The sequence below is a fragment of the Salvelinus fontinalis genome, chromosome 21, assembly GCF_029448725.1.
Source record: "Salvelinus fontinalis isolate EN_2023a chromosome 21, ASM2944872v1, whole genome shotgun sequence".
NCBI classification, from domain to species: Eukaryota; Metazoa; Chordata; class Actinopteri; order Salmoniformes; family Salmonidae; genus Salvelinus; species Salvelinus fontinalis.
In genome coordinates, this window is record NC_074685.1 from 21,521,041 (window position 1) to 21,540,670 (window position 19,630).

Below are 19,630 nucleotides of genomic sequence, written 5' to 3' on the forward strand. Positions count from 1 at the left end.
AGGATAAAGGAGGAGCCCTTCTTATGAGACATGGGTTCATCAAATATGTCATTTTATGATATTGCTGATACAGGACCTGGGTTAATGTGATAATGCTTATGTGTATGTATTTTCTGTGAAAATAGTTCCTATTCATTTATTTTAATAACAACAGACTATTAAGATGAAGTCAGATTCTGAAGATGTGGATGATTGATTGAGCAAATGATTGGCAGGAGCATCAGGCCATGGCAATGCGCCAGGTGTGTCTGCCTGATAAACTGAAAAGACGCCATCTTGGAAAACCTTCATATTATTGGTCTGTTGTCCATGAATTGTGACAGTAGGAGAAATCCAAAATCCTGCTGTTCTGGGGCAATGTTAACCTGTTAAAACACATGAGACCTCATTTATCAATCATGCATAGGCACAAATCTAGATGTAAATCATGCGTGGGATTATTTTGACGCAAAGTGTGAGATTTATCAATATGACTGGTTGATTGAGAGTGTGCGTAGATTTACACACAGCCATGACCATGCATACGCACAGGACCAAGTGGTGGAATAAGGGAACTCCTTGTCAAGAGTAGAATGCGGAGAATGTATGTTGAAAATGTGTGAAATTGTGAGAGTAATAATTAAATAAATGTTTGATTTCATAGTATTTCCATTGTGAATTCCTGCAAAATATCTTGACATGCTGTAGCCTATAATTTGACCACATCCGTGCATTTGTTACGATAATCCATATAAAGTACAGTCATTTGTTAAATTAGAAGTACGTGTGAAAGTGAAGCTATTGTTGAAATATTATAGAAGACAGATAATGGGAAATTGAATGAGAAATGGCTTGCTCTGTTTGAAGATTTGGCCCACGCTGCATTTCTCAGAGAGCATGTTTTTAGAGACAGGTGGGACTTTTTCTGCAGAAAGTACAGATTGGATCATCCGATATCATTTCCCAAAACCAATGTTATAGGATTTTTGAGGATTTAAGACCTACTTTAAAAAGACAAACACATGCTATTCCGGTGCACATCCAAGTCTTATCTGCCAAACTAACCCTGATTCAGATGACCACCCTATCCATGCTAGGAGACGTCATTAATAGGTCGGCAGGTAAGGGTGCTCTCAAGCGGCTAGATATCCTTTACCATTCGGCCATCAGATTTGCCACCAAAGCTCCTTATAGGACACATCACTGCACTCTATACTCCTCTGTAAACTGGTCATCTCTGTATACCCATCGCAAGACCCACTGGTTGGTGCTTATTTATAAAACCCTCTTAGGCCTCACTCCCCCCTATCTGAGATATCTACTGCAGCCCTCATCCTCCACATACAACACCTGTTCTGCCAGTCACATTCTGTTAAAGGTCCCCAAAGCACACACATCCTCGGGTCGCTACTCTTTTCAGTTTGCTGCAGCTAACGACTGGAACGAGCTGCAAAAAACACTCAAACTGGACAGTTTTATCTCCATCTCTTCATTCAAAGACTCAATCATGGACACTCTTACTGACAGTTGTGGCTGCTTCGCCTGATGTATTGGTGTCTCTACCTTCTTGCCCTTAATGCTGTTGTCTTTGCCCAATAATGTTTGTACCATGTTTTGTGCTGCTACCATGTTGTGCCACTGTCATGTCGTGTTGCTACCATGTTGTTGTCATGTTGTGTTGATACAATGTGTTGTAGTGTTTCTCTTTTCGTGATGTGTGTTTTGTCCTATATTTTTATTTTAATCCCAGCCCCCATCCCTGCAGGAGGCCTTTTGCCTTTTGGTAGGCCATCATTTTAAATAAGAATTTGTTCATAACTGACTTGACTAGTTAAATAAAGGTTAAAGAAATAAAATTCACCCTCTGGTTTTTGGCAAGAGCTTTCAGCGGGAGCTTGCCGATTGGCATCTCACAGCCCTCGAGCCAATGTTTTGGATGCAATCATCAGCAAAACTAACAGTAACACATACAATTTCCATAGAGAATCACACAACATGTTGAAGTCAAGATGCGTTTCTTTGCCATGATGCCATCAATTGGTTCCCAAATATAAACAGAGCAATAGACGGCACTCACATTGCCATGAAATCACCATCCCAAAACAATTTCAACTATGTGAAAAGAAAAGGCTTCCACTCTTTATGTGCAGGTGATAGAAATATTTGATGCGGAAAAGCTGCTGCTGAATGTGGTGGCAAGGTGGCCAGGGGGAACGCACGACTCGTTCATTCTGCAGAACAGCAATGTTGTCCTATACACCTACAGCTGCAACCTGGTCTTAGAGCATTTCATATTATTCTGTACATAAATCCAAGACCCTCCATTTAGTACGATATGTTACGTTTCATATGGTATGTATTAATTTGTGGATGTCGATCACCCATTTCATATGATATGTTACGAATTACTATTAGTATAATGTTACGAATTTGCAAAATGTGCTATATGTTAAGAATTCCAGCTAGGTGGGTAATGTTAGGTAGCTGGCTAGCGTTAGCTAGGCTAGGGGTTAGGGTTAGAGTTAAGGTTAAGTTTTGGAATTAGGTTAAAGGTGTACGGTTAGGGTTAAGGTTAGTGAAAAGAGTTAGGGTTATGGGAAGGGTTAGTTAAAAGGGTTAAGGTTAGGGGAAGGGTTAGCTAACATGCTAGGTAGTTGCAAAGTAGCTAAAAAGTTGCTAAATAGCTACAATTCTAAAGTTGTACGTGATGAGATTTGAACTCGCAACTTTTGGGTTGCTAGACGTTTGCGTTGTATGCCCACCCAACCACCATACTTTAGTTTTTGCCTTAAGTAACAATCTGTCTTATGTAACCTGTTGGGGATGGGGGCGCTGTTTAGACTATTTATGCTAATTTGGCTAATTTTTTAAACGGCTTCCCACAAAATCCTTGATCGTACAATATGCATATTATTATTATTATTGGATAGAAAACAGTCTATAGTTTCTATAGGAGTTGAAATTTTGTCTCTAAGTGGAACAGAGCCCATTCTACAGCAATTTCCCTGACATGGAGTCAGATTTGAGAAATGTTGGCCACTCTTCTGAAGTCAGTTAAAAGGGCACTGTCGTTGCTATGACTATACGGACACTTCTTACGTCTTCCCCTGGATGCCTTTACGTGATGACGATTCCAACGGGGTCGATTGCGCGTTCACAGGCCCTACAAATGAAAAAACCCTGAAGCTAGTCATTCTTTGGGAGCTGCGTCATGAGCCTAGAGGACACCGGCGCGCACCTGTTCCAAGCGTTAGTTTAGCCTGTTATATTTCTCCGGTCATCTTTTCACTCGTTATAGGAGTTAAAAACATCATAAGGTAGTTAATTTAAAGCGTTTTATAGCAATTTATATCCGTTTAGTGCGATTTTGGGACATTTATTTTTGCAACGATGTGAAAAGTTGGGCACGCTTTTCAGTTCATCCCGAACGCAGTTGACATTTCCACATGGCAAGAGGACAGCTTTCCACCAAAAGACGATTTCTCCCAAGAAAGGATCCTTTGCCCAAGATACTGATGGAAGAACAGCTCAAGGTAGGACATTTTTATTATGATAAATCGTGTTTCTGTCGAAACATTTTAGTGGCTTAGGACGCCATGTTTTTTGACGTAGCTTCGCTTGGCGCAAACTGTATTGAAAAGTAAGGATAAATTAAAAAATGTAATAACGCAATTGTATTAAGAATTAAATTGTCTATCAATCCCTGTCCACCCTATATTTTTTAGTCACGTTTATGAGTATTTATGTATAAGAGTAGATCACTGTCTAAGTGGCGCAAGGACTTTTTCTTTACCAGCTTGTCTACATTTCACATTGTCTAACCATGATTTTGGTGGCTAAATATAAACATTTTCGATCAAACTGTATATGCATGTTGTAATGTGATGTTACAGGAGTGTCATCGGAAGAATTCTGAGAAGGTTAGTGAAAAAATTAATATCTTTTGGCGATGTTGACTTTTATCGCTCACTTTGGCTAGAATCAATGCTGGGCTGCTAATTGCTATGTGCTAAGCTAATATAACGATTTATTGTGTTTTCGCTGTAAGACACTTAGAAAATCTGAAATATTGTCTGTATTCACAGGATCTGTGTCTTTCGATTCGTGTATGCTGTGTATTTTTACGAAATGTTTGATGATTAGTAGTTAGGTAAACACGTTGCTCATTGTAATTATTCTAGTCCATTTGTGATGGTGGGTGCAATTGTAAACTATGCCATCTACCTGAAATATGCACTTTTTTCTAACAAAACCTATCCCATACCATAAATATGTTATCAGACTGTCATCTAATGAGTTTTTTTGTTGGTTAGGGGCTATAAATATCTTAGTTTAGCCGAATTGGTGATGGCTACTGGTGTTGGTGGACAAATAAAAGATGGTGGATTATGCTAATGTGTTTTTAGGTAATAGATGTACATCTTTACATATTGTGTCTTCCCTGTAAAACATTTTAAAAATCGGAAATGTTGACTGGATTCACAAGATCTGTGTCTTTCATTAGCTGTATTGGACTTTAATGTGTGAAAGTTAAATATTTTAAAAAAATATTTTTTTTGAATTTCGCGGCACTGGTTTTTCAGTGGGGGGGGGGGGGGTGTGCCGCTAGCGCCACGCTGATCCTAGACAGGATATCATACTAATTTGAGTGTCCCGGATTTTAATTTACTATATTACGTCTAGTCTATGAGACCAGGCTGGCCTGAAGGAGGGGGCTGTTGAGGATGGATGGCTGTGGAGTGTTGCCTATTAATTTGTCCTGATGGTCCTCTTTTTGAAGGTATGTTTTTATTTTTACTGGTCAAGCCACAACTGAGTGAGCCAAATAACACCTTTTGGTTATACTCAATCTCGGACACTTGCACCTCTATTTCAGCCCCTTCACCCCTAAAAAAAGGTTGTTTTTTTGGTTGTGCCATTGTATTTCATGGTACGGCGTTGTATATACTCTACAGGCTTTAAATGGATGATTTTGACCATATATGGTTAATTAGGGGGGTTTTGAAATGCAAACATCCAAGGTACTGCAAGAGCACTGAGGCTGAGAACAAATTGGAATTCATCAATAGTTATCTCCTACTGGTGTGCATATAACGCTGGTAGGATTGTTTGATCAATCACACTTTTTAGGCATATGACCATTCTAAATTCAGTTCTAAGTAGAATAGTTTCTATGCAATATTGATAAATGAGGCCCATGGACTTTAATACATTCACATATGGTTTCTTCTTAATGCATACAGGGAAGAAATTGCAGCGCATACTTTGGCTTTCATCAATGGATGGGTCTTGACCCAGGCTTTATGCATGGCCTCTGGACCATGACAGCAGCAGTGGTGCTGGGTTGGAGTGCCATCTTGCTCCACTCCACACAAAGAGTGGCCATGGCAGTGAGGCAGGCAGGACTCAGGCTTGCATTAGCAGAGGTTAGGGCCATACTTCAGATGGAAAGGTCCTGTTTTTGTTCCGCCTTCTACTCCCCATTCTGTGGACTGGAGAGCTTTGTGGCGCTCTGTCAGGGCTGGTTGGGTAATTAAAAAGGCCAGGCCAGAGTTGTGATCATTAGGGGCTTGTCCAACGGTTGCATTGGGCAGTAGGCTCAAAATAAGCCCCTCCATGCATAAGGTGTGACACATGCACACAAACACTCATCCTGTTCTGAATGCCATACAACATTCCAAAAGCTCTAATATAGACACACACACACACACACACACACACACACACACACACACACACACACACACACACACACACACACACACACACACACACACACACACACACACACACACACACACACACACACACACACACACACACACACACACATGTCCCTTTGCTTCCTTTTCCCCATCTGTCTCCTGCCTCTGCACTATGTCCCTCCTGACACACATTGTCCTTCTGGTGCTGACGCCTCCCACGCTCTACTTGTTACTTTTTATCTTTTATCCACACTAACCATTTATTTCTCTCTCTCGCACCCCTCTGTATTCGATTTTGCTTTCAACTCCCTCTACCTCTCCCCCTCCTCTTTTATATTCTTGGTCTTTCAGTCGCTCCACTCTTGACTGCTGGCGTCGTGGTGTGGCTTTCTCTGTGGTCCAGCTCTTGAATTCTCTCTTTCTCCCTGTGATCTTTTCAGGAGTCTCTTTTCCATTTGGACCCTGGTCCCCCCTTCACTGAACCACTCTGTCAGCTCCCTCTGTGCCACTTGAGGTAACGAGTCTCTAGTGCGCCTCTCGACCCCTGGACTGTAACACACACACACAAGGAGCAAGAGAAAAGGTGCTCCATTTCATAGTTATGCTGTTTCGTTAAGTAACTCTATTGTTGATCCATTTTATTGTTTCATTTCAGTAGATTCATGTTCACCATCGTATTTCCTATTGCTCTCCTCCTTCTGTTTTCTTTTGTCTCTTTCATAGGTGACCAGATGAGAGGGCATGGAGGCTGGAAGTACAGGAATAGCACTGGCTACATCTATCCTTTTCTTATTCCTAGACAACACTCTATATGTTGTTTTTCCCCTTTTAGACTCACAAACCAGACATATTTATTTTATATGCTAAGCAGACCCAGTCCTAACATGAATAACACTTCGATGTTCTACTCTTTCCTCCATACCCTTTTGAATGGAAGCCTTTGTACCCATGGATTCTCTCACTGGAACAGTTAAGGTAAAGTGCCTGGCTTAAGGGCATTTCAATGCATGACCTAACTTTGCCCTCTCCACTTCCACACACTCCTGCCTGTGACAACACTCCCTGGGCAGGGATTCAGTGCTTCTCAGACACACTAGCTGCAGACAAACATAACGATACCTAGCGTTTAGAGGCAGCAGTACGCTGCCGTTAGAGCTCTTCATCTGGGAAGCAGGACCAACACTGAATATATGTTGACTGTATTTTTCTATTCAATATAAGCTTGACTGATCTTTAATCAGTAGTTGTGATGGGGTTTAATCTTGGTGTTATTCATGATAGATCTACAATAGTCCTTTATAGCAAATTACATGTTGAGTGTGAGGAAAGTATGTTTTGAAGCGTCTGATGGAGATACCAGTGTTGGTCTTGGTTGACTCTGTCCCCATGTCCAGAGTTCAGGACTCTCCCTCGGGGCAGTACCTGATACCTGGCAGATTTTATCCAGGTGGGTGTATATAGGTGTGTGTGTGTTTGGGTCCGGAAGGTGTGTGCTTTGAAAGGTGCGTTTCTCTTGATGTCTCCAGTCAATAGTGCTTCCTGCCCTCAGGGCTGTGTGCTAATAGGCCAGTCAAACAGAGGGCACCTGTGTTTCCCCTCCGATCTACCACAGGCTCAGAGAGACCGTTTGTTTGACCATTTCTTTCCTGTTTGACCACTGCAATTGTTTTAAGTCCTTCTATGGTTTAATGGACCGACGAGATCCTTAAAGTTGCTGAGGGTGTTCATTATACATGTTTGAGGGAGCAGAACTGTTTTCATGTGTATAATTGAAAGTATAACTCTTATTAAAATCTGTTGATTAGTAATCACATAAACTTTTCTTAGGTTATTCTGACAAAGAGGAAATATGCCAATGGTGACATCATAGAGACCATTCAGAATTGGTATAAAATGTTCATTCCAGGACAATGAGCTCATTTTAAATAGTTCCAGTTATTCACGTTGGTTTGAAAGAGGAGGAACCTTTATGTAACAGACCAACAGGGCTCACATTAATGAACGCAGCGCCATCCAAATCAATGAATTAAGGTGATGTGTTCACTCACACAGTCTGGGTTAAGTGCTTTTCTCTAAGCCACAAAAGCCTGTCCTCACAAAGGCGTCCGGCAGACAAGAGACCCTCAGCGCAACCTTGCAGCCTCACCATTCACAGTTTAAAACAACAGCAGCCTGTGTTTCATTTAGGCAGACAAATATTGTCTTGTGCACAATGCTTATTTGCGAGTCTGAGTTGGTTCACCAGTGTCTCAGGCCCAGAGATAAGTGGTGAAGTTTCCAGTTGACTGGCGCGGGACAACTCTGACCCGTCATTCCACTGATTGCCACACACTCCGCTCTGCACTGCCTTTTTGTCAGCAGCTCCTCCAGGGGCCCCTATCTGTCTCTTAGTTTGTCCCAGTAATGGCTACACACACATGCACCACACACATGCACTGCACGCACCACACAAACACACACCACTCTGTCCCTCTCTGTGTTAAATGTAGTTACCCCAAGCCCCCAGCGCTCTCCCCATCCTGCTGGCTTTGTCTCCCCTCAGCTGTTCCGGCCGGGTGCCTGTATTGTGCTGCCGGGCTCATTACTAGAAGCACTGTGGCCCAAAACCTCAACACTAATAGGCCCACTGTCGCCCAGAACCAGGATTGGGATGGGTTTGATGTGTGTGTGTGTGAGAGAGAGATGGAAAGAGAGAGAGATGGAGAGAGAGAGAGAGAGAGAGAGAGAGAGAGAGAGAGAGATGGAGAGAGAGAGAGATTAAGTATTTGTGTTGTAGTTGTTTGTGGCGGTATTATGCTGTTTTCGACTCTTTGGCTGTAGGATTGTTAATGTTTAACAGTTGCTGTTATTATTTCCCTGGCAGTCCATCAGCTGGCTCTGTATGTGGAGGCTTTGGAATTTGAATTTGATGCTTTGTGGGGGGATTGCCTCATTTTGCTGCTGTTAAAAAAACACAGGGGACATATACTTTAAAGCTCCTCTGTGTCTCTGGATGTGATGTGTGTTTCTGTGTGCCTGTAAAGGAAACTGAAAAAACTGTGTTCCATTCGATTGATGTTAGAGTGGCATCCCACTTCATCAACAATGGAGAAGGGAGCATTGTCAAAAGTAGACAGGACAGAACAGATTGTAGAGGAAGGGAGTGAGCATGAGGGTTGCAGCTTGGACATAGGATAGAGAGGTGTGAAGAGAGAGAGAGAGAGAGAGAGAGAGAGAGAGAGAGAGAGAGAGAGAGAGAGAGAGAGAGAGAGAGAGAGAGAGAGAGAGAGAGAGGAGAGAGAGAGAGAGAGAGAGAGAGAGAGAGAGAGAGAGAGAGAGAGAGAGAGAGAGAGAGAGAGAGAGAGAGAGAGAGAGAGAGAGAGAGGAGAGAGAGAGAGAGAGAGAGAGAGAGAGAGAGAGAGAGAGAGAGAGAGAGAGAGAGAGGAGAGAGAGAGAGAGAGAGAGAGAGAGAGAGAGAGAGAGAGAGAGAGAGAGAGAGAGAGAGAGAGAGAGAGAGAGAGAGAGAGAGAGAGAGAGAGAGAGAGAGAGAGAGAGAGAAAAAAAACTGCACGCTGGGTATGTACATAGTCAATGGTAGGCTTCGAAGGGACTCCTACGTTAGCTCATGTCTTGGCAGTAGTACTGTAGACAACTTTATCACTGACCTCTACCCAGAGTCTCTCAGAGCGTTCACAGTCAGCCCACTGACACCTCTATCAGACCACAGCAAAATCACAGTCTACATGAACAGAGCAATACTCAATCATGAGGCATCAAAGCCAAAGGAACTGAATAATATTAAGAAATGCTATAGATGGAAGGAAAGTAGTGTGGAAACCTACCAAAAAACAATTAGGCAAGAACAAATTCAATCCCTTTTAGACTACTTTCTGGACAAAACATTTGACTCTAATAGTGAAGATGTGAACTTGGCAGTAGAAAACCTAAACAGTATATATGACCTCTCGGGTTCCCTATCAAGTCTAAAAATGTCAAACAGAAAACCGAAAAAAATTAGCAACAACGACAAATGGTTTGATGAAGAATACAAAAACCTAAGAAAGATACTGAGAAACCTATCTAACCAAAAACACAGAGACACAGAAAACCTGAGCCTACGCCTTCACTATGGTGAATCACTAAAACAATACAGAAATACACTATGGAAAAAGAAGGAACAGCACATCAGAAATCAGCTCAATGTAATTGAAGAATCCATAGACTCTAACCACTTCTGAGAAAATTGGAAAACACTAAACAAACAACAACACAAAGGGTTATCTATCCAAATCAGAGATGTATGGGTAAACCACTTCTCCAATCTTTTTGTCCCTACAACAAAGAACAAAAGGCAAAAACATATACATGATCAAATACACATCTTAGAATCAACTATTAAAGACTACCAGAACCCACTGGATTCTCCAATTACATTGAATTCACTAGAGGAAAAAATAAAAGCCCTCCAACCCAAAAGACCTGGGGTGTTGATGGTATCCTCAATAAAATTATAAAACATACAGACCACAAATTCCAATTGGCTATACTTAAACATGATCCTTAGCTCTGGCATGTTCCCTAAAATTTGGAACCAAGGACTGATCACCCCAATCCAGAAAAGTGGAGACGAATTTGACCCCAATAACTACCATGAGATATGCGTCAACAGCAACCTTGGGAAAATCCTCTGCATTATCATTAACAGCAGACACTTACATTTCCTCAGTGAAAACAATGTACTGAGAAAATGTCAAATTGGCTTTTGACCAAATTACAATACGACAGACCACGTATTCACCCTGCACACCATAATTGACAAACAAAACAAAACAAAGGCAAAGTCTTCTCATGCTTTGTTGATTTCAAAAAAGCTTTTGACTCAATTTGGCATGATGGTCTGCTGTACAAATTGATGGAAAAGGGTGTTTGGGGAAAAATATAGGACATTATAAAATCCATGTACACAAACAACAAGTGTGCAGTTAAAATTGGCAAAAAAACACATTTCTTTCCACAGGGGGACAGGGATGAGACAGGGATGCAGCTTAAGCCCCACCCTCTTCAACATATATATCAACGAATTGGCGAGGGCACTAGAACAGTCTGCAGCACCCGGCCTCATCCTACTAGAATTTGAAGTAAAATGTCTACTGTTTGCTGATGATCTGGTGCTTCTGTCCCCAACCAAGGAGGGCCTACAGCAGCACCTAGACATTCTGCACAGATTCTCAGACCTGGGCCCTGACAGTAAATCTCAGTAAGCCAAAAACAATGGTGTTACAAAAAAGGTCCAGTTGCCAGAACCACAAATACAAATTCCATCTAGACACCGTTGCCCTAGAGCACACAAAAAATGATACATACTTCGACCTAAACATCAGCGCCACAGGTAACTTCCACAAAGCTGTGAACGATCTGAGAGACAAGGCAAGAAGGGCCTTCTATGCCATCAAAAGGAACATAAAATTCAACATACCAATCAGGATCTGGCAAGAATTATTGAATCAGTTATAGAACCCATTGCCCTTTGTGGTTGTGAGGTCTGAGGTCCGCTCACCAACCAAGAATTCACAAATTGGTACAAACACCAAATTGAGATAGCATGCAGAACTCTTCAAAAATATGCTCCGTGTACATTGTAAAACAACAAAAAATGCAGGCCGATACCCGCTAATGATCAAAATCCAGAAAAGAGATGTTAAATTCTACAATCACCTAAAAGGAAGTGATTCCCAAACCTTCCACAAAAAAGCCATCGCCTACAGAGAGATGAACTTGGAGAAGAGTCCCCTAAGCAAGCTGGTCCTGGGGCTCTGTTCACAAACACAAACAGACCCCACAGAGCCCCAACACAGCAACACAAATAGACCCAACCAAATCATGAAAAAACACATTGGAAAGAATTAACAAAAAAACAGAGCAAACTAGAATGCTGTTTGGTCCTAAACAGAGAGTACACAGCGGCAGAATAACTGACCAATGTGACTGACCCAAACTTAATGAAAGCTTTGACTATGTACAGATTCAGTGAGCATAGTATTGCGATTGAAGAAAGGCTGCCATAGGCAGACCTGGCTCTCAAGAGAAGACAGGCTATGTGCACACTGCCCACAAAATGAGATGGAAACTGAGCTGCACTTCCTAACCTCTTGCCAAATGTATGACCATATTAGAGACACATATTTCCCTCAGATTACACAGACCCACAAAGAATTAAAAAACAAACCCAATTTCGATAAACTCCCATATCTATTGGGTGAAATACCACAGTGTGCCATGACAGCAGCAAGATTTGTGACCCGTTGCCACACAAAAATGGGCAACCAGTGAAGAACAAACACCATTGTTAATACAATGAGGGAGGGAGGAATGAGGGAGGGCGGAAGAGAGAGGGGAGCGAGAGAGACAGAGTATACAGTAAATAAAGAGATGTCATGACTCATCTTCGTCAGTTGCTGAGTACTGCCCTGATTACATTTTATTGCTTGCCAGTTATCATTGATATTGTGTGGTTAAAACCATTTTTCAAAAGGCAGCTTAGCCTTTGATGGTTCTTTTAGTGGTAAATTAAGGCCATGATACACTCAGTTTTTGAAGGGCGTACAGGAGCCTAGGCCTATGTTCAAAAGAAAAACAACACATTTATTGAAATAAATTAATATAGTAAAAAAAAAAAACACTAGGCCTACATAACAAAAAATGTGCTATGGTAAAACTAAAGTAAACTAAACAAAATGCTATTTCAGTCAGTAATTCTATAATGTATGAATCTTTATCCTGAAGTAGGCTACCACCCTCAGTTGAGCAGTGAATTTCAAACACAGATTCAACCACTAAGACCAGGGAGGGTTTCCAATGCCTTGCAAAGAAGGGCACCTCTTGGTAGATGGGTAAAAAAAACTGACATTGATGATCCCTTTGAGCATGGTGATACCTTTGAGCAAGTTATTAGTTACACTTTGGATGGTGAATCAATACACCTAGTCTCTACAAAGATACAGGCGTCCTTCTTAATTCAGTTGCCAGAGAGGAAGGAAACCACTCAGGGATTTCACCATGAGGCCAATGGTGACTTTAAAACAGTTACAGAGTTTAATGGCTGTGATAGGAGAAAACTGAGGATGGATCAACAACAATGTAGTTACTCCACACTAACCTAATTGACATAGTGAAAGAAGGAAGCCTGTACATAATACAAATATTCCAAAACATGCATCATGTCTGCAACAAGGCACTAAAGTAATACTGCAAAAAAATATATCAAAGCAATTCACTTTTAGTCCTGAATGCAAAGTGTTATGTTTGGGTCAAATCCAATACAACTCTCCACTTTTCCAGTATAAAAAAGAAACGGTATGGAGCTAAGCACAGGCAAAATCATAGAGGAAAACCTGGTTCTGTCTTCTTTCCACCAGACACATGAATTCACCTTTCAGCAGGACAATAACCTAAAACACAAGGCTAAATCTACACTGGAGTTGTCACGCCCTGACCTTAGAGAGCCTTTTTTATGTCTCTATTAAGTTTGGTCAGGGTGTGATTTGGGGTGGGTATTCTATGTTCTTTAGTTCTATTATTTGTATTTCTATGTTTTAGCGGGGTAGGGTTCTCAATCAGGGACAGCTGTCTATCGTTGTCTCTGATTGAGAACCATACTTAGGTATCCCTTTTTCCCACATGTCTTTGTGGGAGGTTGTCTTTGTTTGTTGGTACTATAGCCTTACGCTTCACGGTTGTTTTTGTATTGTTTATTGTTTTTGTCGGCGTCATCCTAAATAAAAAGGAATATGTACACTCACCACGCTGCACCTTGGTCTACTTCTGTTGACGGCAGTGACAGGAGTTTTTTACCAAGAAGACAGTGAATGTTGCTGAGTGGCCGAGCTACAGTTTTAACTTAATTATACTTCAAATAGAATGGCAAGACCTGAAAATGGTGGTGTAGCAATGATCAACAACCACTTTGACAGAGCTTGAAGCATTTTGAAAAGAATAACGGACAAATGTTGCACAATCCAGATGTGGACTTACCCAGGAAAGACTCACGGCTGTAATTGCAGCCAAAGGCGCTTCTACAAGTTATTGACTCGGGTGTGAATACAAAATTTGCAAACATTTCATAAAACATGTTTTCACTTTGTCATTCAAATCAAATCACATTTTATTGGTCACATACACATGATTAGCAGTGATTCTACACCTGCATTGCTTGCCGTTTGGGGTTTTAGGCTGGGTTTCTGTACAGCACTTCGAGATATTAGCTGATGTACGAAGGGCTATATAAAATATATTTGATTTGATTTGATTTGATGTTATTGCGGTATAGGTGAGAAAAAATGGGTGAGAAAAAATATATGTTTAATCAATTTTGAATTCAGGCCGTAACACAACTAAATGTGGAATAAGTCAAAAGGTATGAATACCTTCTGAAGGCACTGTATGTGGCATGTAGCCTATTACATTCGACAGCTCACATTCAAGGGTTAATAGCGCGGAAACTCACTGATGAAGTTGAATATAAAACAGTAGGGCTAGGGGAAAATCAAGTCAGTAACGAATTGATCCCTAGTCTAACATTAAAAATAATACAATTCGAGACAAAACGGGATTGGGTCCCTTTCGAAATCAAAATACAATTTTTCCAGAGATAGCCTTTATGTATAGGCCTACTCTCCAACATCGTGGGGTTTGGTATTTCGTATTGGCTGTATCCACGGCGGACAGGCAATCCGTCAAGTCCCGCGGCCTTTGCTGTGACGGTGGGTCCAGGTGGGCTGTGGCACCGCCGAACCATGGCCTCGTTACGGCGGTATAATAATGAGGCCGCAAAGAGGGGAGAAATAATTGCAAATAAAACTACATGATGCAGAAAATAAAATAATAAATTAAACAGATGTGCGTGTGTTCAGGATCATTGCTTTCGTCCTCTTACGTTTCCAGTAAATTGCTGAGTTGCAGAAAATAGGTAACATTTAAGAGTTTTGCAGTAGAACCATATAGGTCCTAATACTACTACTACTACTACAACTAATAATAATAATAATAATGATGATGATGACAATGATAAGTTATTCTGTTATAACTATTTAATTCACAATGTACAGTATTTATTGTGCACAATGGGAACCCTACGTCCTACATCCATGGCAACAAAGTAGGCCTACTGTCTTTGTGGAGAATTTAATAGCACAAATAGGACACAGTAAAGTAGTGTGACTGTGAAGTAGTAAGATATGGTCGGATAATGTGTTGATCATTTTAAAATAGCAGAACAACTATTTCGACTGTAGGCTAAATGGCCTTCACCTATTTTACACCTAAAGATTTTCACTGATACTAAACCCCACAGAATTGGACCCAAGTTCTAAATTCTGCTTGTGTGACACAAGCCTACATAATATTCCAGTTTTGTGATTATTACACAATAGGAGTTTTGACTTGATTTAGTAAGATGTCCAAAAAATATGCAAGGCAGAATCACTTTGTCATGCTTTATTTTATTAAAATAATTCTTTAGAAATTCCGTATTTACATCTTCAATAATATTAATAACAGTATAAGAAAAAAGTGTTTAGTCACAGTTCTTACGAAACATCAGCATTACAACAAACTCGAAATATCATTGAAGAAAACCCCCCAAATCTTTCATGAGTCATTAATCCCCACAATATTCACCCCCAAATCATCCTCATGATAAGGATTTTGCATTTTTTTCTTAAGAGCAGTTTGCAATTTACTATATATACATATTGCCAAACAAGAGTAGCGTAACCCAGACAGTTCAATTCATGTAGCACATTTTCTTTGACAAAGACATGAGGACATTTTGCTATGTTAATGATACCATGTGTGACTGTATTCCTCAGTTAGACTATTGGCACTGCATTACATTTAAGATCTGGAAGGTTTTGCTGGGTGGTGAGCTCAAATAGGCTGAATTTTGAATTCAACACAGAGAATCCTGAAAAACATACACTAGAATGTGAAAGGGACATGTGTATTGTATAAAACTGTTGTAAACTTGATGCAAATTCCGGCCTAACTTCACATAAAAGCAGTTACCGCACTGACACCTCAATTCATCCTATGATGTCACCATGAAGTCAAAAATGCATGTCAGAGTTGTAAAATGTGCTAAAAATAAAGTCTTTGGTGAAACAGCTTTGTAGCGATGTATACATGATGCAGGATTCAGGGCGTTGCCACTGGAAAAGTCATAGAAATCATTTGCCCAAATGTATTACAGTGTTTAGAATGTCATGTGTAAACGTGTAAAGTCATCCTGGATGAGGCTGTCATTAAAAACAAATAAATAATTAATTAGTTAGCCATGAGAAGGTATTGTCCATGAGTTCATGCTCAAGCACTGCTTGTCCAGTGTTGCCATTAAAAGTCTCCAAAGTCCCTTCAATATTTTTACTTCCCTGTCCATTATTGGGAGACAGTCCAATTCTCATCATAGCTTCCTATCCCTTGCTGCATTTGCCTATTGGTCCCCATTACCAGTCCTCTTCATGAGGGTTGGTCCATGGGAGCTAGAGATGGTCGTAGGCTGCAGTGGATGGTGGAGCTGTGCGGGAGGCCGAGCTATAGTAATAGGGTGAACCTGCAGGGGGCGACAGAGATAAAGGAGTTTACTATTGTGGTTTGTTTTTTAGCTTGGCTTTGATGGTGTTAGGAGGGACAATGCAATGTAAAGCAGGCTTTCTTTATCCTATCCACCACATGACAATAGCAGATGGTTCAGATGGAAATCTGCCCTGCTTGGATAGTATGTCCCATGAATAAAGCTGCCTGTTTTGCCATCTCTCTTTTAAGGATGGGTCTGCTACTTGATGGAAGAAATATCACAGAATGTTTTGCGTTATGCATAGAATTAAGCATTTACAACACACAAGCATTAATACTGTTTATTTTCCCTTGTGTCGTTAATAACTGGTGAAATCAGCTAGGTCAAGGTGATACGAGTTCTCAGGCTAGTCCGCTCCAAGAGAGTTACTATACACGAATGGGCGGCAGTGGTTTGAAGCCGACCTCCTGGTAATTGGTTGACTAGTTTCCATGGGGACTAGGGGAAATCATGATACATGTGACGTGACTGAAACCCAAAATTTGGCTGTACATGATTTCCTGGTTGGAGTGAGGATATGTATTTGCTAATTTCCCATTGATACTCAGGGTTCATTCATTGTATCTTAGGTTCAAAGCAATAGAATAATGTTTAAAGTATAAACTTGACATGACACGAAAGGTTTGTATTCAACATTTCAAAGGGAAGCTTTAAACAAACATTTTAATTGGAAGCTGGAACTTTTATCTACAACAATTCAGTCTGATCCGTTAGGTATATTCTGAACACTTTCATTTTGTATTTGTTCATGAAGATCCCGTTCGATCCAATCATAACATCAGCTTTATAAACAGTAAAGTCCTGTGTGGAATCATACATCGTTCCAGTACACAAACAACACTGACTACAGTACATGCTTCTAATACTTATGAAAGGTGTGAACATAGGACAGCACTGTGCCGGACTGACTGTGACTCACCCAAAATGCTGGAGTTGGTGAATCTCCAAGCTTCACTGTAGGAGGTGTAGGGGGAGTGAGTGTAGGTCTGACCAGAGTAGTCTGCACCTGTAGGACAGGGAACAAAACGACAACACATGCATCAGATGTACATTAAGACATATATACAGTAACCAACATCATTCAGTAAGAAATTCACACACGTACTTGTAGCCTATAGACAAAATTAAATTACAGTCTAGACAATATTATGCGTTATATTTCTTAAAAAGACACAACTTCCTCAAAGTTTTATTTTGCCTTCATTTGAGGGTGTTTGTCCTGTTGCCAGCATCTGCTGAGACTTAGCTCATAATTCACCAACGGTTAGGGTAGCTTGTAAACCATTAATCTATGAGCCAGGTGAATGGCTGGGGGTAAAATCCCTCGACTCATTGATGCGTGTGGCTAGTCTCCACATCCTCTCTATAGCATTTAACCCTCCCCTCCCTGTCCCTCCAAAATGCCCTCCTCTCCTCTCTATCCCTCACTTCCTGCTTTAGCCTTTCTACCTTTCTCTCTGTCCTCTTTTCTTATTCTTCTTTTTTTTTTACATTCCAATATCTAATTGGTAATTATGTTGGCTGGATTGAATCCCTCCGCTCCCCCCCAGACCCCCCCTTTCTGTGAGTAATTGTGTATGAACGCTTCCTCACAGCGAGCCCACCAGAAAAATAATAAATCAGACCCTCTCATTTCGCGCTTCGAAGGGCAGACTTCAAATAAAAAAGGCACACACACACACACACACACACACACACACACACACACACACACACACACACACACACACACACACACACACACACACACACACACACACACACACACACACACACACACACACACACACACACCACAAAGTGCTCTCTCTCCCCCTCTCTCTCTCCCTCTCACCCGGGCGCACTCTGCCACCCTGTGGCCCCCCACCCTCTCCCCGTCTGGTGGGGCCCCTGGTTCCCATGGCGATGTGTGGTCAGAGGGGCGGCGTGGGGGTGCGGGCAGCAGGGCGGAACCCCCAGCCTGTTCCCTGTACCCCCTGGGCCCTGGCTGCACCGCCGTGCAGTTCACCAGCCGAGCAGGCTACTTATTAACCACCATGCCTTCCTGTTAATCTCCAATCCTCCTCCCAGCACTTATCTCTCCCTCTCTCACTCCCATCCTTGCTTTTTTAACGCTGGTTTTGGTCACTGCCTTACCCCAAAACAATGTTGTTGTTTTTTGTCTACATTCTTCTCAGTGGTGCTTTGTCCTCATAGCATATTCAGTTTCAGCTTTCCCCAAAGGGAAAACCCAGATGGGATCATGTTTGGGTCACAAATAAAACTATGAACTGCATTTAAGGGCCCAGTGCAGTCAAAAACATGATTTCCTGTGTTTTATATATATGAGATTGGAATAATACTGCGAAATGAATGCCCTTTTAGTGTAAGAGCTGTTTGAAAAGACTGCCTGTCATGTCAGCCTGTTTTGGTTGGATGGAGTTTTGGCCTTCCATGGTGGCATCACCATGCGGTAAATTAGTTAACAGACCCATAAGAAAGAAAGTTCCAAACCTCTCTGCCAATAACAGCTCATTTTCTGTTTTCCCCTCCCCACTCAAACCACTCCCAGACAGTCCTAGCAAAAGTACGGCTTAAGAAATTGCTCATTGCTAAAACAATCACAGTATGGTACTTCATTTTTCACCAAAAATGATTTGATATTGAGATAAAAAGGTCTGCATTGGACCTTCAAGTAAGCTCAACTGAAAGGAGAGACATCATTCATTTATTTCTCTGAAACCCCATCTGAGATGCCATAGCCTGTCTCAGTGTGAATGTCAATGGTTGGGAGTCTTACCTGCTACCATGCCAGTGATGGCGGAGGATGAGTAGCCTGTCTGGCCACTGGAGGGGATGTGAGGAGGGTAGCCGGGGAGAGTGGAGCTAACCATGTCCCTTCCTGAAACAGAGAAGGACAAAACACACAATGTCAGCTCTTCTCAGGAGGTTTCATATACACATGAAAAACAAATACATTCTTTGGCCCCCCAAAAATATGTGTCATGTACATGAAATCATGCCAGTTACCATTCCACCATATTTTTTTTTATTTTTTTTTATTTAACCTTTCTTTAACTAGGCAAGTCAGTTAAGAACAAATTCTTATTTACAATGACGGCCTACCCCGCCCAATCCCCTACCCCGACGACTCTGAGCCAATTGTGTGCCGCCGTATAGGACTCCCATATTCTATCATCATATACAGCAATTGATGTTCCTGTACAGTACTGCAAATGGGGTTTGGTGTGTTGTGGCAGGTGACATGATAAGAGAGTGTAGTCTACCAGTATACTGTCCATATGAACCCCCTACAGGGAGTGGCAATGGGTGAGATGAATGCTTCATTACCTGCTAT

General features: G+C 41.4%; 1 protein-coding gene across 5 annotated transcripts in view; it reads right to left on the reverse strand.

Moving 5' to 3' along the window:
- Window positions 1–15,140: 15,140 nt before the first annotated feature.
- LOC129818440 (paired box protein Pax-8-like) overlaps window positions 15,141–19,630 on the reverse strand; it is a 13,633-nt gene continuing 9,143 nt past the window's right edge. For 4 of the 5 annotated variants that reach the window (XM_055874304.1, XM_055874305.1, XM_055874303.1 and 1 more), the window contains 4 exons: window positions 19,624–19,630; window positions 19,073–19,174; window positions 17,213–17,299; window positions 15,141–16,269 (listed from right to left, as the gene is read on the reverse strand). The exon at window positions 19,624–19,630 is cut by the window's right edge and continues 230 nt beyond it. In XM_055874304.1, the coding sequence (XP_055730279.1) occupies window positions 16,199–16,269; window positions 17,213–17,299; window positions 19,073–19,174; window positions 19,624–19,630 (267 nt within the window). In that variant the 3' untranslated portion in view covers window positions 15,141–16,198. The remainder of the gene's footprint in view (window positions 16,270–17,212; window positions 17,300–19,072; window positions 19,175–19,623) is intronic. The other variant, XM_055874307.1, reaches the window with a different exon arrangement.